Below are 25,706 nucleotides of genomic sequence, written 5' to 3'. Positions count from 1 at the left end.
AGGAAAGGAAAGGCACGTGAGGCGGAGCAGAGCAGAGCAGAGCGAGCGAGAGGCCAAGCCAAGCGCCAAACAGAAATAAAAAATTGAATGAAATATTTTTATAACCACACACACACACACACACAGAGAGAGAGAAAGGGCAAGAAATAGAGAGATAGAAAGAGAAAGAGAGATGCAGAAAATGAGAGAAATATAAAAGTGTAAGAGGAAGAGGGAGAGGGAGAAAGAGAAAGAGAGAAGCGCAGCGAGGGAGACAGGACGGAGAGCAGTTGAAGGATATTGATGGGGCGCAACAGTAAAAAGAAAGGAAAGAAAAGAACCCACCAACTTGCTTATCAAATATGAAGGAACCGAAAGTGGGTCGAGGCTGGGGTGTGGGTCGCCCGCAGTCGTGCTGGGGGTCGGGCATCATAAAACCCATGAGCTCACCTGCCCGAGAGACAGAGACAGAGAGAGAGAGAGAGAGAGAGAGAAAGGAGAGCGGGAGCGAGTGCGAGGAGTGCTGCGAAAGCTGTAACTGGAGGCGGCGCACCCAAGGGTAGTTGTTGGGTCGAAAGTTTTATGGATGCCCCGTCGGACGACAGGTGGTCAGAGGCACGCCCACACCAGTAGCCTGCTCCTAGACCCCATCCCGCCTCCCCCATCTCCGCTATCTTTCACACATTTCACTCTCTCTCCCCCCTGGCCATAAAACGGCACATTGTGCTTGTGTGGGGGGTCAGTGGGTGGCACGGCACACGTGCTGATAATAAAAAATGTTTTACTTTTCAATCGACCAATAATATGGCGTTCAATGGACAGGCCAAACGTGCAAAACCCATCAGCATGGAATGGATCCAAGATATTCCAAGGAAGGACAGTGTGTAGAAGAGTGAGAGGGGTATCCCCACTCAGCAAGAGAGGCAGAGAGAGAGAGAGAGAGAGACGGATGGACATACATACACCCACGTACGAGGTTCAATCATCGTTAAAAAGAATTTCATTTTGAAAAATGCCAGAACTTCAATAAATTATATTGCCAGGACACCCCCCCCCAATGGCCCCCTTGCCATACGGCCACCCAAGGATGTGCTGAGGCGGAGGAGAAGGATGTGACAGGGCGGCGGATGGCGGATGGCGGATGGCGGGTTCTGTGGTCTTCCGCTCGACTTGCTGGCACCTTCGCTATCATAACCACAATACAAAAGGAAATGGTGAAATGGGGAAATGGGTAAATGGGAGGGACAACACCCACACTGCCTGCCATAGCCTTTTTTTATTTATTTTCATTTTCATTTTTTTTTTTTGTATTCCCAGTCGCATCCGTAAGATATCTGGGTGCGGACAGGTGAATCAGGTCAATGCAGGGGGTTGGGCGGCGGTGGGAGGGACACTCTACGGGTCAGCCATTGTGTCCCGGCACGAGGATGGGCAGCCAGAGCCAATGGCATCCTGAAGCGTCAGCGTCTCCAGCTGCCCGCTCGATGGTTATTGGTTCGCGTTGCAATAATATAATATACAGACAGACTTGCACAGACACTACCACATCGGATCTATGTGTGTGTACGAGTATGAAATAAAATAAAAATTGTGAAATGAAAACAAGAAGGAACCGAGAAAAAGCTGTAGAAAACTATCAAGCAGGAGGGCAGCAGATGGAAAGTGTAGTCTGGCGGGGACGGTGGACTGGAGGTGAGCAGCAGATTTTAACTCAACTTTGTTGCAACGCGACATTTTCTTTTTTTTTTCGCAGCTGCAGTGGCTGGAAAACCCACAAGAAGGAGACCAGCTTGTGGGAGAGTAAATGGGGTTGCCGGAGGGGTTGGCTGGTTCGCCATTGTCATAATGAGGTGCATTCCAGGGCGTTGCCCGCCCGCCCACTTGCACTTGGATATTGATTGCAGATCCTTTTGTGCCGTTGTCGCCTCCATTCACCGAGAGCCACCGAGACACGGCATTCGCTAATTAAGTCATGGGGAATGCCGAGGTTCACGGGTACCAAGCATACACCGAACGAAATTCGAACCAGCACAAAAGAATTAACCGATCTGGTAGCTACCATGGCAACAATCAGTTGTGGGGGAACTTGTCTCTCTACTTTGGATCAATGCTCCATGACAAATTAAATGCGGAACTGCCAGATGAACACGTGCATTGGATAACTTTCATTCCATAAATTCAGTGTCAATTTTAAATCAAACAAAGAGAAATAAATAAAAATAATAAAATAATAGATGCCATTGAAAAAACGCAACTTCGAATTATGTACAATTAGATTAGGAATATCTGAAACATAAAATCTTATAGATCTGATTGATGAGCTGGCTTATGGCCTGTATAACATATTACTTTTAGTGCCTTGATGTATTCAGTGATATTAAGATTGCAGATATGAAGATTCAGCTCTCGGTCTTTGCCTTTGCATCAGTCAAATATAGCCCACGTATCGTAATGGCCAAACTAGAAACAAATACTTAATTATTAAATATGTAATTTAATGGAACTGTGCCATCGATTGAATCGTTGAGAATTAATTGAATATATGAGTTTGGATTGAGCACAGAATCTCGGCTGTCATAGCCCATGTGTAAATTCTATCTACCATACTTTGACCAGAAAATTTGGATCTATAGTGGTTTCGTTGTAAGCCATAAATTATTTTAAGCTCAAATCAATTTGTAATATTTCCAGAACATTTTCTTTTACCAAGGCATGACCATGGGACTCCACTCCAACGCCGAAACCAATCATGCAAAATATGATTTGTTCCGTCACATGCTGCAAATAAGATTTAAGAGCACAAAAGTGATCATTTCATCATTTGAGTTGCCCCGAAACGAAACTGCGTTTAAATGAAGCTATTTTTGCTCTTCTGGATACTGTGTGGAGCGTCCTGTGCCAGCACCGCCGGTGAGCGTCTGATGTGCAGTTGATACCCAATTATACACATACATATTTTATATACATAAATACTCCCAATTCCATGCAGAGACTCCCTGCGGTCAGCCGCCGGGTGTCGTCGGTATTTGTCGGATGGCGTTGCGCAAATTTACCTACGATAAAACCGGAAACAAATGCTTCGAGTTCATCTACGGAGGCTGCCAAGGCAATCAAAATCAGTTTGAGACCATGGATGAGTGCACGAAGGCTTGCATCAAAAATAAAAAATAATAAATAAACATAAATAAATAAAAATAAATAATAAAGAAAAAAAATAAAAGTGATGTCTTGTTCAGCTACCAATCGAAAGCAGCTCGATAGGAGAGTCACTGTGGCTCCAGCAAGGTTTCTGTAGTCTTCCCTAAGTGAATTCCTAATGTAGCTGAATGATATGTCAAATAAGAATGCCACCAGATTCCCAGGCGATTAGCTCCCTGCCCCCAATCCACCCACCCACCTATATCTATGTCCTGTCCCCCAAAAGCTAATCAGGCAAACCTAACAGAATTTGCATGCAGCAAAATCCGTCAAAGTCATGAGCGTTTTGGCCCGCGGCAGCCCATTAGCCTGGCCCATAACGGTATACGCTCCCACATGTCAGCCGAGTGTCCTCGAGGCGCACTCTGGCATTGTCATCATCATCGTCAGCGGCATGGCATCATCGCCGAACATGCCAGCAGGGGAGAGCGAACGAGTTGGACGGAAATCTGATACCCCACCAAAAAAAAAAAAAAGAAAAGGAAAAAATAACGCGTCAAAGTTTGGCAGCGCCAAAGACACGCTGGGAAGGAGTTTCTAAAAAATGTGTTGCATGTTTATTTGAAAAATCGCTAAAGGATAACCAAAGGATTCCCCTAAGGGTATTTCCCGAGCTCGAGTGATTTGTTTGCGAATTTACATACACGCAGAGGCCTCAGTCTCAGTGCTGTCTCTCCGCAGAGTTTCGCTGAAATCCCTGGGTGTTTTCCAACTCGTTGAACAGCCCCACCCTGGGCGCTGGGCGCTGGGAGCTGGGAGCTGGGCCCTTATCCGACTCAATACGCTGCGGCAATAATTTTGCATAAAGAATAAGTAAAAGAATCCAAATTGAATCAGTGCAAAATTGAATCCGACTGACTCGGAAGAGTGGTTCACGGCGCTGCACGGCACGCCACGGCACGGCACGCGGTGTTAAGTGCCAAATTCAATTCAATTTCGTTTACAGTTTACAGCCCAAAGTTGACATTTATGAGAAGGCCATTTTGTGGATATATATTCAGTGCCCCGGGATATCGATTTCCAGCTCATGTGTGTTTAGGTGTGTGTGTGTGGGTGTGTGTGCGGGGCAACAATCCCCAAATGGCAGCATCATTAACTAACCCACCTCTTATGTACCCCCTCCCCCCCTGGAATCACACATGAAGTCGGTAAATAATGTAATTTATGAATTACAATTAAAAATACACAGAAATGGGGAGAAGCAACAGCCGAAGGTTGAGCAGGGTAAGAGCCAGCAACAAAAGCTATAGATACAGATATAGATACATATACAAATAGAGATAGAGCCTGAGCCTGAGCCAGACGTGCCACATGAGTCCCGTTGCCTTTAGTCGGGGGGATGGTTGGAGTGCTCCGTTCCGTTGTCTGGCAATTTTTGTGCTTTGCTCATCAGTCGTACTCCTGCTTCGGCTTTTGGTTCTGCTCCTCCCACCACTCTTGCAGCTGTAATAAAACTCCCCATTTGGTCATTTGGCAATTATCCCGATAAATTAGCAGCCGGACAATGGCACAGCAGCGTCGCATCGCATCGCACCGCGTCGCGTCGCTTCGCCAACCCACACAATATCCATGCCAGAACACTGAACAAGGGTTGGACATTATTCAGCGAATTCTTTGGCAAAAGTAACCTCAGTTATACATACACACATGTACATACAAAACCCCAAACACTATTCGTATGATACGTACTGTCGAAGCACGTAGCAATCCATTCTCAATTAAATAATTAAACATCTCTTTGCTTCACTTTTTATTTATTTATTATTATTATATTTATATTATATTATAATATAATAATATAATATTATATTTATTATTATTTATTATTTATTTGTTTATTATCAATTTGAATATAGGCTTCTAGGCTTAGCTTGAACGATAAGCCGATACTAATGCAAACACTCGCAGCTATTCCTTTCAGACCATTGCTAGTGTCGTAGATTCTGAACCCAGTACAGACCTTCTGTGTGCAACTATTTGATTAGGCATGAAGATATCACATCTAGGTCATATTTTTGTATTTGTTTGTGTACTCTATAATCGTTGTCCAAAAATAACTATTATTTATGGGCCCTTTGGGCAAAGACTCGAAAATTTACTGTTCATATTGGCTCCAGAACAACGAACAAACAATTTTTTGTTTCTTTTTTGCTTTGCTCAGCCCCTGACTGAGTGTAAATACATATGTGTGTCTGTGCTCTGTGCGAGTGTGGCGTCTATTTAAATTGAAAAAATACCAATTTGTACTTAAGGCAGCTACAGAGACCACGAAAATAAAACCAAAATAAAAATAATTACCTTTTACGCAGAGCATTTAATTTGCCTACTCTTCTGCTGACTCTTAATGTGCGAGCGCCCAGTCGATGAGGTATCAAACTATCAAATTATTATGGTAAATCTCAGAAGTGCTTCCACTGCAGAATTTGCCAGATACTTTTTTTACTTTAAAAGTGTTACTGCTTAGAATTCCCTTCTTTCGTCAAGGTATCCCTGATTGAGCGGAATAAATGATCTAAAATACTATAAACTGATTTCTTTAGCGTCAGAACGTGCAAAATTGTATAAGGATTTCGCAAAACCAAAAAAAAAACCTGCCAAGAACGACCCATAAAAGTACTCTTTGTCTCTATTTAGTTTTTTTTGCCAGCAGCAATTTTTCAGGTGTTGCAAAATCGACTTTACCGGTTAACAAAATCAACTTGGTAACGGAATTAAAACGAACGAATGGTCGGCACAAAAACCAGCACAAACAGAGCAGATGTACTGAAACGAGGAGGGGGTGGTGGGGGCGACGACGGGGAAGGGGGTCTGAAAAAATCCAAAATCGAATAATCGAAGGGCTCTCAAAAACGAAGGCAGCGAGCGTAAAGCGTGTAAAAAGCCTCCACAAACTCAATCAATCAACGGATGGAATAAAGCGCGTATACGCAGTGTTGTCCGTGCGATGCCAAAGTAACAAATGAACACACACAAACATGCACTAGCACATGCACATGCACATTGTGCAAACACAGATACAAACACACACAGAGAAGGATACACAGACAGACTCAGGTTGTTAGTCGCTTGTTTCGCACTGCTTGCCCAAATACCACAAAATCTATTTCGATTCGCAATCAAAATCCCAAATTCCATTTGTACTATGACGAGTCCAGGCCGGACTACATCCCGGACTACGGCTACGGCTGTGACTACGACTACGGCCCTATGAAAGGGGAATGGAATGCGTGCCAGTCGTGTGTGTGTGTGTGGAGTAGGCCGGCAATTGGTTTTGGGACAGGGAAATCGTGGCCAACTTGTGCTTGAGTGCTTTCGTTTGTATTTAGTGGTGGACTTAAAAATACAGAAGCCTCCAAACAGATCCCGCTCCGGTTCCGAATACGGCTATAGCTACCCCTACCCCTACCCACACCCCGACTATCGTCTGCACCCACACAGGCCGTGGCCACAAAACGCATCCGGCGCTGACGTTGAACGATAAGCCGCCGCTGAATGTTGAGCTGCTCTCTCTCTCTCTCTCTTTCTGTCTCTGCCGATGTCCATGTCCCGATGCCCAGTCGCCAATCCTACCTCTGGTACCTCCTGTTCCACTAGTTGTTGTCCATTCAGCTGCCATGTTTTCCAATTTTCGGCGAACTGCGTTGCATTCAGATTCATTCGAATGCAAACTAGAACAACAACAGCAGCAGCATAGAAACAGCAGCAGCAAAATCGTCGCTCGCTTTTCTCGAAATTTAGTCATTGTTCGCGAAATTGCTTATAAACGCGTCTCGTGTCCAGACCAATCCACGCCACCCCGTAACCATGCCCAATCTGACCCGCCATGTCGACGCTTTGGTCAGGTTATAGACGTAAGATAGGTTGGGTGGGGGGGGTAGAGAGATATCGGTACGGAGTAGCTGATTGCTCCGCTTTGGCTTGGCTTTGGCATTGACGGTTGGACGCCCCAGCGTCGCTTTTTGATCGTTCGGCGCTAAAGTAAAAATATTATTGCACTCTCGCGGACACCCTGTCCCTTACCACGGTCCCTAGTGGGTCAAAAACACAACCAGGTCTGCGCCTCACACCGCGAGTCTGGTTGCTGGGCAAGTTTGTGATTCTACAAAACGATTGACTGGAAGAACCGCTGCAGTATACAGCTCTAAAAGTAAATGAAGGTTTGTGCAGATTTCAATGGGAACGTGGGGATTTACACGGCTAAGGAACCATCACCGATTTCATAGGAAATTAGAAGCTAATGTCAGAGAAGAGAGAGATTTTTGCGGTGAGTGGGGATTCCCCGCATTGACCAAAATATAAATTCAGCATATCAAGCGAACAGCGATAACAAAAGACGTAAACATAAAGAGATCGAGAGTGGGAGAGAGAATATGCGGCGCTACAAATTTATTGTATAGGTAAAATAAATCGTTAGATTACGTTCATATATAGTCCATATATACAGTAGGCACACTTATTATTTGGACACCCTTGTCACTCTAGTTTAAACCCCTATAACTTGGCGTACGGTTAAGTTAAACAGAAAAAGTTAATTTTATACAACCGTACGCCAAGTTATAGGTATTCAAACTAGAGTGACAAGGGTGTCCGAATAATATGTGTGCCTACTGTAGTACTGCCTGAGTACCCGATATAGAAGCGGATGGTCTTATCGGGCGAAACGGAGAGTAGTAAAAAAAGCTTTTATGCGCCCAGCTTTTTTCCTGCTGGCAGCAAACACTTTGGTTGCATTTCCCAGGGCGTTGGCGAGCTAGAAAGACGTGTAAATTATCCGTACAGCTTATATATATAAAATCATACGTTAAAGTGCGATTATAAAGTATTTTTGCGCATTAATATAGCATGCACTTGATGCCATATTAACTACAAAATTTTAATTTTTAATAATAACATTATAAATTATGTTAAAAGTAAACTTATCGTGCGTGTGTATGTGTGAGTGACTCACTAGACAAGCAAAAACTTTCCAGCGAAACAACAAAGTTAAATAAAAATATAAAAAAACAATAACCGTCTCAATAAAAAAACCTTTCGCAATTGTAACAAATCAAACGCCGTGACTAACTTAAAATGAGTCAAGTGAGCCTTTTTAATTTGCCACCTGAGATCATCTTTGAAATATTTAAGTACATAAATGAGAACTGCGAGAGAGAGAGAAAAAATGTCCCCGACAAAACCAAGTATGAAGAATTCATTAGTTTGGCCGCTTGCAGCGAGCGGCTCCGCGATATGCTTGAAACATGGGATGAGGATCTATATGACAGGCTTAGACATGTTTTGTTCCTTAAGATCAGAACTAGCTACATCAATTTCGGACGTTTTCATACCAACTTAAAGAATATGCCAGCAAAGTACAGGGAAACCTTCTGGCGGAATCTAAGCCACGCCCTCAGGGAATCACTATGTACGAAAGTCAAATTGATGTACCGTCCCAAATCATTCCACAGTGATCACTTTGAAGCATTTCACACCGTGATAGCTCAACTCCAAAACAAGCCAAATCTGAAAAAGTTATACATTGATGTGCGGGGTGAGAGCATTATATGTCTAGGTCTAGGGGCATACGTATTTAACATGGAACATTTGTATATTTCAGGCTACACCCTAGAGGGTCTGGGAGCACTAAGAAGCCTCGAGGAACTCCGATTGAATGTGCGGATGGATATTGATGATTTGGTTGAAATCTGCCGTCTGAACAAAAACTTGAGAGTTTTGTCCTTCATGAACAATGAAACGGGAGGAAAGAGGCTGGCCGCGATCGTCCCTCATTGCGAAGAGTTGGAATATCTCGGCTTCAAAATGAGACCCGACTGCGATGCAAGCGAATACAGGCCTTTGGCTAAGATTCCCAGACTGAAATGGTTAGAAATCAAAGGAGTTCACGAGAAGGGCACTCTTCAGCCTCTTCTGAAGGAATTGGCCTGCACTCAGAGCAAATTCTTCAACAGATTGTACATAGACGACGCACCATTGGACCACAATGAAACGCAGGCAATGGCCCAGATCACTACATTAACGCGAGTGGAGTGTGGATTTGACGATCCCCAGAGCATTGGGCTCTTGTCCCAATTGACCAAACTCAAAAACTTGAAGATACTGTCCAAACACGACTCTAGGACATTATGCGAGCAAGTTCTGAGAATTATAGTGGAGTCAAAGGTGGCAATGATTATTGAGCTAGACCCTTCGACAATAACATACGAACCAAGTGGGAAACTTAGAATTGAATTGAACATGGAGTTTGCGAATGCCTTCGACTACAGTCCCCTTGAGACTCTGCCAGGTTTGTCTTTTCTGGGTCTTGACAGATCGCGCGATTCAATCATTCATCCATTTAAGCCGATTCTCAATGGATTCAGGAACGCACCCACATTGACGGACTTGTCGTTGAGAGAAATCACGGCATGGGAAACCGCAGCAATAGCTAAAATCGCATCCCTGAAGAGGTTGACGTGTGGATTTTACGATGAAAGTAACGCTGAGCTCCTAGCGGAGCTACCCGAGCTCGAAGAATTGACTATTATGTCTGCGCAATCATACTCATACCCACAACCCCTCCAGCGCCTCCAGGGCCTCCTGGCTGCTCTGGCCTCGAAGGAGCCGCAGACACTACAAAAGTTGTGTTTGGAAAGACGGATCAATGCTGTGGAGGCAAAGGAACTGGCCCGCCTGAGATCTTTGCGAACTTTGGAATGTGATTTCTTCAACCATCTGGACATTCAGCTTCTGTCTCAACTAACCGAACTGGAATATCTGAATCTGAATAGCGTTAAAGAGTTAGACAATATATTGCCTGGTGTCCTTGCAGTTACAGATTCCTGCACGAAGTTGACTAGAATTGAGATAGGCTGTGCTTTAAAGCTGTCCCCTCGTGCCAACTTGGAATCGGGTGAGATCCTCGTCAAAATTTTGGAGGCCTGTCAAGATAAAATTGATCTACTGATCGGCAAGGGGAGGATATCCTTCAATCGGAAAACAAATAAATTGTACCTTGACATGGATTTTTTTGGACACAAAAGACTCGCGATAGAATCCTTAGCCCGCCTTGAATCTGTAACCCATATGGATCTAGAAAAGCGTAGTGGTGGGTCCCTGAGAGAACTCCTTGCCGCCCTAGCAATGAGATATAATTCCAATCTACAGAGTCTGAACATACCACACCAATGTCTCGACTTTGGTGACACTATGGAATTGGCCAGGATTCCTTCGTTGAACAATTTTAGAGGCAGGATACATGAAGAAAGTTTGCGGCATTTACTCCATTTAAGCAATTTCCAAGTTTTAAAAGTTCTGAGACACAATTCCAGGTTTATCCCCTACGAAATAACGTTCGATCAGTCCACTGGGAAACTGACTGTTTCTCCATTAAATGTCTATTTAGGGGATGACTTATCCAACGGCATTGAACTGAATCCCCTAGCTGGCCTGCAGAATTTGCGGAAGGTTTTTATTGCTGGAGTCTTCGAAGATGGCTCCATGCGCGATTTCTTGAGACAGCTGGCCGCGTGTCAAGGCGAGACTCTGCAGGAACTGAGAGTGGACAGGCGCTATGAAATGAGCAATGAAGAGCTGAGGGAAGTGAGTCGAATGAAGTCCCTCCGAACCCTCGTCTGCAGTGTATCCCATGTTCAGGATATAGAAATAGAACAGCTGGCTCATCTTCCCCATCTGGCAGTGCTGGTTGTTGGTTCCCATCGAGCGGGCTCCCTGAAGAACCTTCTTGGGAGTCTTGCCGCCAGCAAGTGCCCCACACTGGTACATCTGGCTGTAAGGGGCGCAGGTCTCACCCCCCAAGAGGTGACCGAAGTGTCAGCTATAGGTTCCTTGAAGGGACTCGAGTGCGCGTTCTGCAGCACAGAGGGCCTGGATGTACTGTCACAGCGAAACTGCATCGAGCATCTGGGCATAACAACTAGGGAAGGTGAAACCTCTCTGGTTGATCTGCTCACTGCTTTTGCATCTTCTGGCGAATCAAATATCCAGAAATTAACTATCGATGGTCTGGCAGTCGGTCAGGAATTAGCTACCGCAATAAACCTTATTCTTCGAATTCCGAGACTGAAGTCCTTGAAGCTCCCAATCAAAGATACCCAGGGCATTGAGCGATTGGCCGAGTCTTTGCACCTCGAAGATCTGACAATATCCTGTTTCCCCAAAAGGGGTTCTCTAGCAGTTCTCTTCCGGGCACTTTCACTGAAGGATTCCACCAAATTAAATAGCTTATTTATAGAGCGCACTTTTATCGACTTTGAGGAGGCTCGTAACCTCGTGCAGGTTGATTCAATCACAAGACTAAAGTGTGGCTTCAGAGACTATGGAAGCTTCTCCCTCTTGGCTAACATGACTAATATTGAGAATCTGGAAATCACTTTCCGACCTGGACACCAATATATTTATGATAACATTATTGTAGAATGTCGATATCTTAAGTGTATTTATGTGGGAAATTTAAGCTTCTTTTCCTACGTCTACTTCATCAAATATTCACTGGAAACTCTAAAATCAGTGAGAGATCCCTCAACTCAAGGTCCATTGGAGATACGGACTACCGGGTCATATGCTAAAATATATGCCATGGTAAGCGAAACGTATATCCCACAGGATAGGATAGGCATACACAAAGTCTCACTTTATGTTTTCGTACTTTCAGAACTCTATGACTGCCATTGACATTGAAACGTACGTTATTGTCACCAAATGGAGAGATTCAGACTGGAACGATTCCAAGGACGAGCCTGAGAGCGTTGAAGAGAGAGATAAAGAGAGCGAATCTGAGAGCGATGAAGAGAGAGATAAAGGGACCGAGGAAGAGAGCGAATCTGAGAGCGATGAAGAGAGCAAGGAAGAGAGCTATGGAAAGATCATAGGAATCGAGATATTTAGAGACGTAGAAGAGAGCGATGAAGAGAGAGATAAAGAGAGCGAATCTGAGAGCGATGAAGAGAGAGATAAAGGGACCGAGGAAGAGAGCGAATCTGAGAGCGATGAAGAGAGTGATAAAGGGACCGAGGAAGAGAGCGATGAAGAGATCGATGAAGAGAGCGAGGAAGAGAGCGATGGAAAGATCATAGGAGTCATACGAGATATTAAGAGACGTAGAATAGAGTGATGAAGACAGCGATGAAGAGAGGAATCTGAGAGCGAGGAAGAGAGCGTTGAAGAGAGCGAATCATACGAGAGAGAGAGAGGAAGAGACGTAGAAGAGAGCGATTAAGAGAGAGATAAAGAGATCTACAAAGAGAGCGAATCTGAGAGCGATTAAGGGAGGACTTATCATCAATATTCAATGCACATAATAAATAAATGCAGGCTTGCGGAGCCAATACACTCGGGAATAGGCATTAGATATTCCCATTTGGGAAATGTTCCCCGAACAGAGATTTCTTTTGCATATACTCACATATAAAATTCAATATTTAATCTTTATTATTTACATGTATAACGAATAAAAACATACGAGTATGTATATACTACTGCCGATAAACATTGTTTAGAAATGTGGAAAGATTGATGGCTACCAGAACTCATCCCTCGGCAGCGACGGGTAGATTGACGCTGGGCTTTGCCTCCAGAGCGGCTGCCTGGGCAGGCGGTGGCTGTAGCAGCACCTTGGTGGGCAGGAGATGCTTGAGGGGCTCTAGGATGCGTGTCTGCTGCAGAAAGGTGAGCTGCTGCTGCTCCAGCTGCAGGAGGCTGATGCCCAGGTGAAGGGTAAGCGACTGGGGTGGGAAGACGCCGTGGATGCAGCGCTGGACATAGGGCACCAGGTCGTAGGCCAGGCAGGAGCACAGCTTCACGAAGCTCTCGCGCTCGTTGCCCGTGAAGGCTTGCTGCTCCTGGCGGTAGAAGGCGAGCACCCGCTGAGCTACCAGCTGCAGCGACTGCTCCAAGCAGCACGTGACGTCTGTGGCCAGGGCCAGTGGGGCACAGAGCCGCAGCTCGTTCAACGCATTCAGATAGCCGTTGCAGAGGGCGGCCAGTGGGTAGAAGTCCAGAAGAGTCTCTGGTGGCGCAAAGGACTCGTGCTCGCTGGCGGACAGCGAGGCGGGATCCAGCTGCTTGCGGGAGTGCAGCGTCACCTTGTTGATCAGCGTGAACCTCTCCAGCTCCTGCTCAAAGTGCTCGTTCACCTGCTCAATGCTGGCCTCGAACCTGCGCTGCACCACGCCCACAAAGATGGGGGCCATGAGGGCCCGAAAGTCGGCACCGACGCGGCTGAAGGAGAGCCCGAAGTACATGCACTGTCCCAAGACCGTCTCAATGGATCCAACGCCGCGTTCCAGATCCTTCTCGAGCGTCTCCAAGAACGCATTGATCTGAGAAGAGCGAGAGATTAAAATCAACAGGAGGGCGTCTGCCAAGCGATTACCGACTTTGTTGTGCAGCCAGGCCTGGAAGAGGCGATCGCCGTTGCAGCTAACACCCTGCAAGGGCCTCAGACTACCGCCCGTCGCCTTGGCAGCGGCCTCTTCCTCCGGGAATATGGCCCGGTACTGGGTGATGATGTTGAACAGATTGATGCGCGTGATCTCGATGGTCTTGGTCAGATGCTGCTGGGCTGTAGGGACGACGCTCAATGAGTGAGAGAATCTGTTGGCATCCATTCCGGTAGCTTACCATCCGCTGTGGCAATGGCTTCAAGGCAGGAGGTGAGCCAGGAGTCGCGAGCCTGCAGGAACTTCAGCTTTAGTTCGTTGTCGCCGAATGCCTGCATCCGCCGGAGGTATCCAACGATCTGCAGGCACTTGGGCAGCTGCAAGTCCGAACGCAACTGGGCCACCAGCTGCACCAGCATGGTGTGCCACAAGGCCTCCACGGCCCGCACAATGCTCTGAAAGGGTAAATGCTTTCAATAAACATCTTTGGTGGGGGGCACAGCAGAAGCCTACGTTCACCACAGAAATGTGGCCCTGATGCTGGCCCAGCTTCTGCACGTAGGCGGCCAGCTCCAGGGCCTCCTCGTAGCGTCCCTCGCGTATGCAGCGCTCCATCAGCTGCGGCAGCTCGAGTATCGTCAGCAGCTGGGCGTTCTTCTGCAGCGTTATGGAATTGAGGCGCCGTTGCTCGTTCAGCTCGGCGGAGTCCTTCAGGAACTGCTCGCACTTGCCGCTGAACTCTGGCAGCTTGCCAATCAGTGTGCCCACCTGCTCCTCCGTCTTCAGGAACTCGTTGAATATCGACCGCGAGTTCTCCGCCGTCGTGATGAATGTCTTGTAGTTGGAGATGGCCAGGTCCTGGGTCTGCTCCAATATGGTCTTGGTCTCGTCGGCCAGGCGTGTTTGCTCCTTTTTCAGCTGCTCCACCTTGTAGGTGCCCAGTTTTCCGAGATAGTTGTCCAGTTCGGGATTGCCACGCAGATTGTCTCGAATGGAAATGGAAATGGAAATTTTATTTTCATTGCCATCGCTGCTGTATGACTGAATCAAATACCTGGCACACCATCGGGGAATATCAGCTTGAGCACTCTCTCATTCTCCAGATCCATTTTATCTACGAATTCCATCAGTTTTTTGTGTATTTTTCCAAAATGTTTATTTAATTTGTTGTTTTTTTCAAACAGCTGATTGTACAGTGCTGCAAAACGGTTGTCCACTAACGTACTAAGGCGTTCACTGTAGAGTGCTGTATAATGCCATGCATGCAGTACTTCAGAAGCCGACTGATATTTCACTCAGCCGACTGCTATGACCGCTAAAATTCAAACTGAATCTCTAATTTCCGTAACTTATATTTGTAAGTGTTCTGGCACCCCAATCATCTGTTTTATGGCACCACCTCTCAACGTCTCCACCCCCAACCTACTCTTTGTACTCTCCCAGCCTGTCTGCCGCTGCTGGTGCTGCTGGTGCTGCTGCTTTGGTGAAAGTAGAACGTTTATTTGTCTGTTTGCTGAAAATTTCAAACATTATTATCTTTGAAGTCTGTCCGCACATACACATATGTCTCTCTTTCTTTCTCTCTCTCTCTCTCTCTTTCTATCTGTCTGTTCATGTTGTTGTAAGCCACGCCACGCATTTCCCCCTGCCCCAACGCTGACGCTAATGAACACGAGTTGCAGTTCCATTCGAAGTCGCATGGGAAACTGCCTTCTGCCACAGCCAGTGGGGCACTTTCATCGCGCCATGAGACAGCATCCAGCATCCAGCATCCAGCTCCAGCTGCCGCTCGGTGCAGACATTTCGGCGTCGCAAGCAATAATTGCAGGCTGAAGCTGAAGCTGAAGCTAAAGCTGATGATGATGGCGTCGATGATGATGCTTCCCGCTGGGAGACGAAGCACAGATGTGGCTGCAACGCGTGGCTGTGGCCGCTAATGGGATTGTTCTGATTGCATATTTAAGCCATTATTTGGGGTGCAAAAAAGTCATAATATCCATTGCGCTGAATAACCCCAAATAATACGCCTCGCCAGTAGCCGCCAATCGAGGATCAAGTTACGAAAGATGTCTGAAGGATTACAACTGATGGATGGTCTTGATGAATGTTTCGATTCCAAGCGTGGAATGAGTTCCTCATTTTTCGAATTACGAATCTTTTTTATAAATTTAAAAATCGCGATTTTGTGGCTTTGCGCACTTTTCGAAATTTTACTTGGGTGGGGTTGAATAATTCTCTATAACTCTCTATTCCACCCCCTCAACTAAAATTGCAAAAATTACGCAAGGTCACAAAAGACCTAGAGGATCTAGAGGATTTGTTGATTCGTGTCGATAGAATGGATATACCTGAAGATATAGCGATCCAAAGTTGAAGTTTTTCACCATTTTTAGTGCTTCTTCAACGTTAAAGTTCCCAATTGAAGGACACTTTAAAGCTACAGGAAACTGCCTGGAACTGCATCATTACACTTACTCGAAATGATTGAGTTCATTCCAGCTAATTATCGTTATTTTTGGAGCACTCACACGGGCTTCGATGCCGCAAGGTTTCAATGCAATTTTTATTGTATTTATTGCGCCATCTTTTTTCCCCGCTTTACTTGTATGAACCACACTGTAAGTCTGTACAAACGCAGGTAGTATTTATATGTAGAACTGGGACCACATGATTAAAGCACCCAAGTGCCGTGAACCTGCTACGTGTGGGGATCTGTGCTGAGCTCTGGGCTGGAGCTCGCTTAACCGCAACCAAAATTATTATTTTTGCACTTTCACTTGCTCTACCCCAAATATAGTATGTATCTCTACAGATACGAGCATGCATACAAGCCCATGAGTTGCATGAGGAAACACACACAGTTTGTTTGCCATTTAGCGCCGACAAATCCATAAACGAAATCCATCCAAAGTCCACACACAAACAGTGTTTTATTGTAAAAGTTTGCATGTATTTCGTAGTATTGCTAGTATTTCGCAATCGAATCCATTTGGCAGGGAACCAGTTTGGCACTGGGTAAGGGACACGTGAAGCGTCGGGCGTCAGACGTCAGGCGTGAGGCATGGGGACCACCCCATTCCATGTGCTGGTCTCCGATATCCCCCTGCTATGCTGGCAGTTCTGCCACAAGTGGTGGACGTGGACGTGGACGTGTGGCGGCATGTAATCAGCCAATAAAAAATAAGCCAAAAATAAGTACAGCAAGAAACAAATGAACACAATACTGTTCTTGTCGTGCCTTGTGGGCGTGACGGGGGGCTGGGCAAGACATAATAAACACACAACAATAATTAAACCGAGGCTAGCCCCGGCCACCAAGTGGCTTTCAACAGTTCTGTCCAGTTAGGCGCCAGCGAGGGCCACTTGATAAGTTATGGGATAACAATGTATGCGATCTGAAGGGAGTACGAACTAATACACAGGACTTGGAGAGCTTCGAAGAGACGTTCGAAAGGCTGAGACAAGACTCCAAGGGATTATCACTATCAATAAATAAATTCCACTAATTCCCTTAAATGAAAATGATTTTTGATTGTTTTACAGAAAATATAAAACAATACTGGGGAACAAATTTAAGAAGCTATAAAAAACTGAAAAATCTCAAACTCTGTTCTTAGCTATACTCATAATATCTGAGAACTCATTGGTGCAACCCTCGGCAACTGCAACACTCCCAATCAAGCCATGAAGATGCGCGCCAAAACAAGCTTTGACCGTCTAATCCTCAGCAGCAGCAGCAACAGCAGCAGCAACAGCAACATCCACAGCAAATGAATCAAAACAAAAACCCAAGCAACAACAATGTTCAGGTCCACTACTGACCTACTAAGCAGTCGAGACGACGCACTCGTCGTCGTAGTGCCAGCCCCAAAGACGTATCATCGTCTCTTTCTTGGGTCTCACAGTGCCAGTCTCTGCCACTGCCTCTGCCTCTGACTCGGACTCGGCTCCAACATCAACATTGGCCGCGCTCTTCGTTGGCGTTGCGTGTGGCGCTGTTTCTTGTTGCTAGTATTTATATTTGTTGATTCTCTTTGGATACCCTGCCCTCGTAGCGAGCACAGAGGGTAGTTTGATGAGATGTTTAATGATAATTTACACACAAAAAGAATGATCTTTAAAAATGATAAAAGTGAATTTAAATATATAGAAAAATAAATAAATACATAAAGCGTCAAAAGCCCTGGGAGTCAGCGCACTACTAACTATTTATGTGCTTAAATAAGGTAAATAAAAAGAGATGGAAGGGTGGGAGCAATTAATGAACGATATTCAGTGGGTATCTAAACGGTTTATGATGTACCCAATACTGCCTGGAGGGACTTGTAATCCTCAGATAATCCTCAGTCAATGGTGCTCAGACAGTTTCTTTAACCAGAGAAAAATAATCAAAGAACACAGCAAAATTAGCGCACATTTTCTCGATGTTTTGATTAGATGGATAGCTGTAAAAAAAATCATTAAAGAATAATGTCTAAGTGGAGATTATCTAGAAATTTAGCTGTAGCTGTTACCAGACTACCTTCTCTGCCACGTACCAGGTATCTGTTAGTCGGAATGCCAACTTGATGCCTCAGCTGCTGGTCGCGCGCTCGCTCGTTTTTCAATGTTTGCATTTACTCCGCCACCCGACGACGCGGACGCCGACGCGGACGCCGACGCTGCTGATGCTTCGAATAATAAATAAGAAAAAGTTTTCCTGCAAACGCAAAAAAAGAAGAAGACAGAAAGACACAAAAATAAAAAACAGAAAACAAAACCAAACCAGAAGAAAGAAACAAAATCAAACAAAAAAGAAAAAACAAAAACAAAAAAAACCGAACAGAGCCGTAAAAATAAAAAGCGTTTTCGCTTGCGCAGCCGAGCCCCAGCCGACCGATCTTGGGGCTCGCTCTCTGTCGTGAGCAAAGGGGAGAGAGGTCTGGTCTGGTCTGGGTCTGGCTTTGGTCTCTGGGACGGGGTCTGCAGCTGGAGCTGGAGCTGAAGCTGAAGCTAAAGCTGGTGCTGTCTTTGGCGTCGTTGGCGCAGTTGCAAACGTGAGCGCGAAGCGTGTGAACGTGATTTTGATTTTCGGCCTGGGACTTGGGACTTCCTTCTCCACACGGTCTTGCAGCGGTTACACTGGGAAAAGCCAGAGAGCCCAGCACGAAAGCGGGGCACCAGAGGTCGCGGAAAACTGCATCCCATCCAAGCCGAGCGAAAACTCTGTGTGTAGTTAAATGAAAATATGGATTTTACCGCTAATTGTTATCCCGAATGTGTATGTGGATGTGATCCCGAGTGTGCGACACTTTCGTCAGCTGCTGATCGGCGGACGGACATATAGGCCGTTCCACTCCGAGCAATAATTTCCGCCGCGTAGTGTCTTTGTCCAACATTGCCGAATCCTTGACAGATTTCTATTTGCCATTAAGTTTTGCATTTGCCATTCGCCATTTGCCATTTGCCATTCGGCATTCGGCATTGGGAGAGTGTCAATCGAGTGAAAGTGAACAATGAAGCGCACCCAAATGGATAGGCGGTTGCGGATCACACAGCTAATAACGGTAAGTGGGGCTGGGCTGCTTGTGTAACTGTTTCTTTGGCTATCTTCAGCTATATCTTTATCCCTAGCTGTGCTTTGAGTGAGTGAATTGTTTGCCAACATAAAGAGTTTGCATAGGGGAAGTGTTTCGCTATCGACAGCAATAAAGTTTTATAACTGCGATTAGAATTCCTCTACGAACTTCATCATTACCAAAATATACAGAAATAAATACGTATGCCACAAGCTGACAGCCATTGGAGAAATGTGTGCAGTGGTTTGGTAAAATTAAATTAATTTCCTTTGAGCATTTGTTGGAATTGCAGCACTGCTTTTTAGAATTATTTTCCCTACCCCAAACTACTGTAATAAATCAGCTTTCCTTATTTCGATCTGTTAAGCCAAGACAACTATTGCCACTGGTGTTAAATAAATAGAATTAAATAAATTAAATATATATTTGTCAGAAAAGAGCTGAAAGACCCCAATAAACCATGAAACCCTCGATTCCACAGCTTACCGCTCAGGGAATTGTCATATTAGTGTCAATCAGGAGTAACTGATTGATTGCCCCTCGGCTGCCATGGGGCCATGGGCTATTGGGGCCCTGTTCCATTGATGAAAATGAAAACGCAATTAAGAGATGGTCACACGTCTTCGGACGTTTCCATTTCTCAAAAATGTGTTGAAATCGATCAGCCATTGGGCGCTGCTCCGAGCTCTAAGCGTTTTATGCATATTAACAACTTCTGGCTGTATCGTCGCTGTATCGATTTTTGTGTGTGGTTTTTTTAACGCATGACTACGCAATCACAACACCATAACCAACAGCAAACAAACAACAACACAAAAAAGCAATCCCAAAAAGAGAGACGAAAATGAAATGAAATATAAAAAAAAAAGTTTCACTTTCTTCGAGAGCAAATCGGAGGGGGTGGGGGGCTCCGACTGTGGGCCGCGGCTCACCTTGGTTATTGGGGATTGACTTGTTGGATTTTGGCCCGATAGTTGGTAAGACTAAAACAGAAAACAAAACAAAAAAAACAAAAAAAAAGAGGCGAATGCCAAAAACAGCCACTTGCCAATTTGGGTAGAGACTGCGGCGGTCTGCGGGGCCTTTTCCGGTGTTGGCCACAAGTGAAATTTCATCGAGTAATTAGCGATCCATGAATATGCATTCGATCTAGGGATGGGAATGGGAATGGGAATGGAAGTGGGAATCCAGTGTAGAGGGCGCTGCAGCTAAAGTCAAGTTTGTCGCTTAAGTCTTTTGTTTTGTGGCTTGTGGAAATTTCACCATTCGCCAGCTGGCTGGCAATTAGCAGCAGAGACAGCAGCATCCACAGCAAAGAGCACTGAAACCACCGCACCACCAAATTTGGTTAAATGTAACATCAACTTTATTTCCAGAGCCAATTGGATTTATAAATAATTCATTCTAGCAGCTGTCGTTGAAGTTGCAATGCCAGAGTGAGAGACAGAGAGACAGAGACAGAGAGAAAGAGAGGCAGCGGGAAAGACTTGGGGCAACATTGTATTTGGGAAATGAAGACATACACTGGAACATCTCCTCGTGCCGAGAGATGCTGCTGCTGCTGCTGCTGCTGCTGCTGCTGCCTTGCCTTGTCCTGCCCATCTGGTTGGTTTTCGTAGAAAGTCGCTGACACATTAAAGTGTTGCAATACATTTCTGTGGCGACAGCTCGGCATCAGCGTCTACGATTGACAAATGTCTTCCTCGATGCAAGTTGACTTAATGCCCATTTGCACTGCGGCACTGCGGCACTGCTCGCGGGGCAAGCTCTCACGGCTGATTGGACATATTGATTTGTTTCACCGACTCGGACTGCTGACAGCCACTGAAGCAGCCGCAGCAGCCGCAGCAGCAGCATCACTTGCTCCAATTTCCTTCTGGCCTCCACTGGCCGTTGTCGCTTCCAAGAAATATGACAATGTTAATGAAGAGCCATGGCCATAGCCATAGATCTATGGACCCGTTCTCAAACTCCACTCCACTCCACTCCAATCGACTCGACTCGACTCACCCGCGGCTGCATGAGATTCGGTTTAATTGTCTTGCTGCACATGACAATCGACACTAATGCTCCCACCGATCGCGATACCCTGGCCAAACAAAGCGAAAGTAATTCTGCTTTCCATTTCAGGCATCGCTGGCACTCGCATTTGTCTTTGTCGGTTTGACCTGATTTGGTTTTCAACACAAATTAGTTGGAAAGAGAGCCACAGTCTCATTTCATTCGCAACTTCGCACCCATCTTGCGGTCTCATCCCCCCATAATCTAATCATCATTCGGATCACTTTCTCATTATAATTGCCCAACGTGGGGGAGGCACAGCGAATCACTTGATTGTGGTGATTCTGTACGGAAGATGATTATAAAAATAGTTGCCCCACATTGTGGTAAGGAATGCGAAAATTACTTGCCCCTTCATATGCCTCTTCTTATTCCGAGGCATTGTATAATTTCGATCTTTTCTAGGAATTCAGCAAATGTTAAGATGTTTTCTGACAGGCTCTGGAACAACATTATTCATATTAGAATTAAATGATTCCTTTACTGAAACTCATTCTGGGATTTATGCGGATAGAGTTTAATTTTGTGATTTAAAGTGTGACTCGCGGGGGTGTGGATTGTGGCCTTAATTCCCTTATTGAATACTTCTATCATTTATCTAAGGGATCGATGCCAAAAGTTGCAAATATCTTCCGTTTAGTTTGGGATAGCCGATATGAAATTAAAGCTTCACCTTAAATACATTTAAATTGGTATGGTAATTCATTAAATACCCTTTATGTTACATACCACAACACCAACAAAATGTTCCGAGTAAAAATATATAGTAACTGCAGCTCCTCTTGAGAGAAACGAATGCTCCGAGAAGCTATTACGAAATAGAGTCAACCCAATCGTGTTGACCCAATGTCAAATGTTTACATATGCTAATCAGGAGGCTGGAATTTTCCCCCAAACGCCCAAACCCCCAGATGACATAACATAGTCCAATCGTGTAGCGTGTTAAGTTCGCACTATGGCACCGATACACACATCCGCTAACAAAACCACAAGGGAGCCAGCCGAACACTTTCTTTTCGGCAGGGCGAGTGAATCATTCGCGATCGATACTTACATGCGAGTGTGTGTGTGGCATATAATATGGATATAATATAAATACGAGTAGTATGTACGAGTACGAATGCGAGTCCGGGCATAGGCGATAACTGAATGCATATCAATTTTTGGGCAGCGAACCGGTTCGCCCAGCCAGACAGACAGACAGACAGAGAGAGAGAGAAAGAAGAGACAGGCCCGTTCCCTATATCTGCCATATAAGGCGGGGGCTCTGGGCTGCGGGCTCTTGGCCAACGAGGACTGGCCACCGACTGAAACGTCTGAGCACAGTTTTTCAACAATTGTGCAACCGAAAAGGAAAGTTGAAAGGGCCCCACCACACTAACTGGGGGGGTGGGGAAATGCCTGGGATTTTCCATCGTTGCGACGTTGCGGCGTTGCGGTTGGACTTTTACAGGCGGCGGCCTGTGCCGCAATTTACTTTTACTTGGGTAGTAACCCATTTCGCTTTTGATTGCTCTTTGCATTTCACTTTGCCGGCTGGCGGCAGTGGCCTGGCCATCTGTCGGTTGTCTTCGTTTTCGTCTTCCGCCGGTTGCCGGTTGCCGGTTGCCCGGTGGCCACTCACTCATCCGCTTTGTTGCTGCAACCAGTCAGTCTCTCTCTCTTTCTCTCCTTCTCTCTTTGCATATATGTATCTATCTCTTTATAGATGCAGTCTGTGGCATGCAAATGCACATCGATCATCTTTATGACTTGTGATTGTCCAGCGTTGGCTTTGCGTGAAAGTAAAATTTGATTTTCCAGCGGCTCTGGTAGTGACTCTGCCTCGTCACGGCGCGGTCACGGCAGACGGAGACAATTTGTTTTTGGCCCCAAGTGAGAGCCAGGTGCACTCGACTCCAATCCCTCGCATTCTCCCACTTCCCAGGCCAATAAAAAGAGAGTTTTAGCGTCACGCCATTTGCTTATCAGCGACCACCAGTCGATTCTCATTTCTCATTTCAAATAAGATTTCCTCTTCGGCCGTCAAAGCTGCAGATCTTTGCCCTGTGCAACCCCAAAAGCAAACAAATTTTCAATCATTATGGGGAAAAGCCTTTTAGCAAAACAATTTCAGAATGGAAAAGCCTCTGCACAGTTGCGGGAAATCATTGTAGCTAACCTACAAGGTATTTTCTCAGCTAAGTTCAGATCTGAAGGCTCGTATGCACAACATTTATTGCCCAGAGACTTTTAAACCCAAAGGTTCAAAAGTGCAATAAATTGTAGAATTAAATGTGAAACTATTCAATTTTCCTTTCAAATATTCCACAATCACAGGACGATGTCATCCTATGTCTACTGCTGGTCGTAATGGTAGCCCTGCCCATTGTCGCCACAGGCTTCGGCTTCGACTCGGCCAACTCTTGCACACCCAATGGCAAGATGTCGCGTCGCGGCAGAGCCCAGATGCTGGCGGCCATTCCCTGCGATCTGGGGAAGCAGGCCTTCTGCCATCTGCCCGGAACCGCGTATCCCTGGCATGCAGTGCGGCGATTTGTGCATGAGAACCAGGGACTGATGAAGCGCATGTACGGGGATGTGCGACACATATCCATACTGCGCGATGAGATCCAGAACAACGAGGTGGATGACGATGATATGGAGGACACCGCTGAGCGTTACAGCAAGGATGGAGGACGTCGCAGCGCCAAGTATCTGATGCATGGTCGGGATAGGGATCGGGATCGGGATCGTGATCGTGACCGGGATGACTTTGTGAGCTACAAAGGGAACGATGTGCTCATGGAGCCGCACTTCCGACCAGTTTCCACGACCACGACGACGACTACAAAGGGAACGACAACAACGGAGGCGCCATCCACCACCAGTACCACGGCCAGAAGCTCCACCTCCAGCCCCACGACATTGCCACCCACCTCCACCTCGAATTCAACCAGTACGAGCACCACAGCTGCTGCTCCTCTTGAGAATCCCCCAGTAGTTCCCAATCCGGACTCGAACAGTGTCTACGAGGTTCCCATCTCAACGAGCACCAGCACCACTCCATCGCCGGGCAGTGCGGGGACTGGGGACAACATCCAAATCATCGACTCGCCTCAGTTGGGCTTGCGGAATCTCAGCAGCGAGGTGCAGGCGGATGCTCCGACACCCACGACTCTCAGGCCCACCACAGGGCCCAATAAAAGCTCCGCAGCCACGGCCAGTCGGAGGAGAAAGCCTGCAGAAGCCGCCACCATTTCGGCCACTCTGAGGGCTGTGCCCACGACGACAACCACAGCGGCTCCAAGCACCACAGCCACCGTGCTGATACGTCGCAATGCGACCAAATCCTCGCCTGCAATCTCCCCATCGGTGACTACGCCCGTCAGCTTTGCTTCCCTGTTCTCCGGCTCTTCGACAGGCTTCAGTCCGGAGAAGCAGCGTAGGCCGCTGACCACCAGCACCACAGCAGCGCCCACGCCAGCTCCAGCGCCAGGACCAGGACCAGCTCTTGTTCCAGCTCAGACAGGAGCCGCAACAAAAGCGGGACTGGTGCGCGAGGGTCAACTCTTTCAGGATGCCATGAAGCAGGAGCCAGTGGCGGTGAGCAGCAACATGCGCGGAGTGTAAGTCTAATCATAGATCTGCTCTGAACTAAAGCTAATCTCTCCCCCCTCCCATTTCATTCTATTCATCAGCAATGCCTGTCCGGTGAAGGATGAGGTGGTGGCCCCTTTTTGGGCGAACAACACACGCGGTGAGGTCCTGGCCCTGCTCAATCTGTATCCGTTCGAGCAGTACGTCCACTGGGAGAAGTGCACCCAGGAGTTCAAGCAGATGTTCTGCCGCGATGGCTGCCGCTGCGAGCAGCAGTATCGGCTGCATCGTCTGCTCGCCTACGATCCGCACAACGAGTGCCGCGGCATCTTCTCCGACTGGTTCCGCTTCCCCTCCAGCTGCATCTGCAAGTGCTACAACATACCGATGGAGTTCCGGGCCACCTCACGCAGTCCACGCTCCGACAGCAGCTTCGATGCGCCGCAGGAGCGACTGGCACCGAGGGCGGACCCCATTGAGGCCGCAGAGGCTGAGGTGCAGCGAGCCATCTACGATCATGCCACCGAGGAGTGGTATAGGCCACGCGATGATTTCGACTTCTTCGATGGATAGTTCCCAGAGAGCATGAATCCATCAATTGTACAGTAGCTGAATAGAATATTTCTTTTAGATTTAATGGAGTACCCGCACCCTCCCGCAAGATCTTTCAGTCTCACTTTCCAGCTAGTCTAAGGGCTACGAACATTAATAGCACCCATTTGAATAGCATAATCATAGCATTTAGATTATCGTTTAAGCGTGGGCACTATGTCATTGTAAATATAGGCAGACATAGTGCCCGATTTAGCCAACACTTTGAAGAGCGAATGTACCTTGAAATACTTTTTGAACATATCGCGGCCCACGTGCCGTGTCCGATGGTATTTAATTTACTTATGTATAAAATATAATAGTAATAATAATAAATATCTACTCAGATTAAGTTAAGCATTAA

At 46.3% G+C, this 25,706-nt stretch overlaps 4 protein-coding genes and 1 long non-coding RNA gene across 8 annotated transcripts; 3 read left to right on the top strand and 2 right to left on the bottom strand.

The window, feature by feature from the left end:
• Nucleotides 1–2,189: 2,189 nt before the first annotated feature.
• LOC111073064 lies at nt 2,190–2,576 on the bottom strand. The gene is made up of 2 exons (XR_002607660.2): nt 2,329–2,576; nt 2,190–2,265 (listed from the first exon to the last, which is right to left on the bottom strand). It is a non-coding gene; the product is annotated as an uncharacterized LOC111073064 (long non-coding RNA).
• A 216-nt stretch (nt 2,577–2,792) lies between these two features.
• On the top strand, nt 2,793–3,199 carry LOC111073066 (kunitz-type serine protease inhibitor 2-like). Its single transcript, XM_022365198.2, has 2 exons — nt 2,793–2,889; nt 2,969–3,199. Exons 1-2 carry the CDS (start codon nt 2,832–2,834, stop codon nt 3,148–3,150), a joined length of 240 nt encoding a protein of 79 aa, XP_022220890.1. The 5' UTR covers nt 2,793–2,831; the 3' UTR covers nt 3,151–3,199.
• A 4,723-nt stretch (nt 3,200–7,922) lies between these two features.
• LOC111073048 lies at nt 7,923–12,655 on the top strand. Of its 4 annotated transcripts, none has more exons than XM_041593828.1 (3): nt 7,923–8,707; nt 8,774–11,754; nt 11,828–12,655. In XM_041593828.1, the coding sequence occupies exons 1-3, from the start codon at nt 8,248–8,250 to the stop codon at nt 12,284–12,286; spliced, it is 3,900 nt and encodes a 1,299-aa protein (XP_041449762.1). In that variant the 5' UTR covers nt 7,923–8,247; the 3' UTR covers nt 12,287–12,655. The 4 variants fall into 4 exon arrangements, with proteins under 4 accessions (XP_041449762.1, XP_041449763.1, XP_041449764.1 ...); XM_041593829.1 differs by lacking the exon at nt 11,828–12,655 and having other exon boundaries at nt 8,774–9,460; nt 9,517–9,686; XM_041593830.1 differs by lacking the exon at nt 11,828–12,655 and having other exon boundaries at nt 8,774–9,460; nt 9,537–9,648.
• Nucleotides 12,581–14,753, bottom strand: LOC111073050 (conserved oligomeric Golgi complex subunit 8). The gene is made up of 5 exons (XM_022365176.2): nt 14,608–14,753; nt 14,067–14,539; nt 13,795–14,008; nt 13,551–13,735; nt 12,581–13,493 (listed from the first exon to the last, which is right to left on the bottom strand). The coding sequence occupies exons 1-5, from the start codon at nt 14,678–14,680 to the stop codon at nt 12,702–12,704; spliced, it is 1,737 nt and encodes a 578-aa protein (XP_022220868.2). The 5' UTR covers nt 14,681–14,753; the 3' UTR covers nt 12,581–12,701.
• A 3,792-nt stretch (nt 14,754–18,545) lies between these two features.
• Nucleotides 18,546–25,625, top strand: LOC111073055 (protein spaetzle 4). Its single transcript, XM_022365186.2, has 3 exons — nt 18,546–19,099; nt 23,492–24,780; nt 24,853–25,625. Exons 1-3 carry the CDS (start codon nt 19,049–19,051, stop codon nt 25,322–25,324), a joined length of 1,812 nt encoding a protein of 603 aa, XP_022220878.2. The 5' UTR covers nt 18,546–19,048; the 3' UTR covers nt 25,325–25,625.
• Nucleotides 25,626–25,706: the final 81 nt, after the last annotated feature.

This window comes from Drosophila obscura, unplaced genomic scaffold (assembly GCF_018151105.1).
Source record: "Drosophila obscura isolate BZ-5 IFL unplaced genomic scaffold, ASM1815110v1 contig_200, whole genome shotgun sequence".
NCBI lineage: Eukaryota > Metazoa > Arthropoda > Insecta > Diptera > Drosophilidae > Drosophila > Drosophila obscura.
Note: the sequence above shows the minus strand (reverse complement) of the source record. Positions and strands in the feature narration are given on the sequence as shown.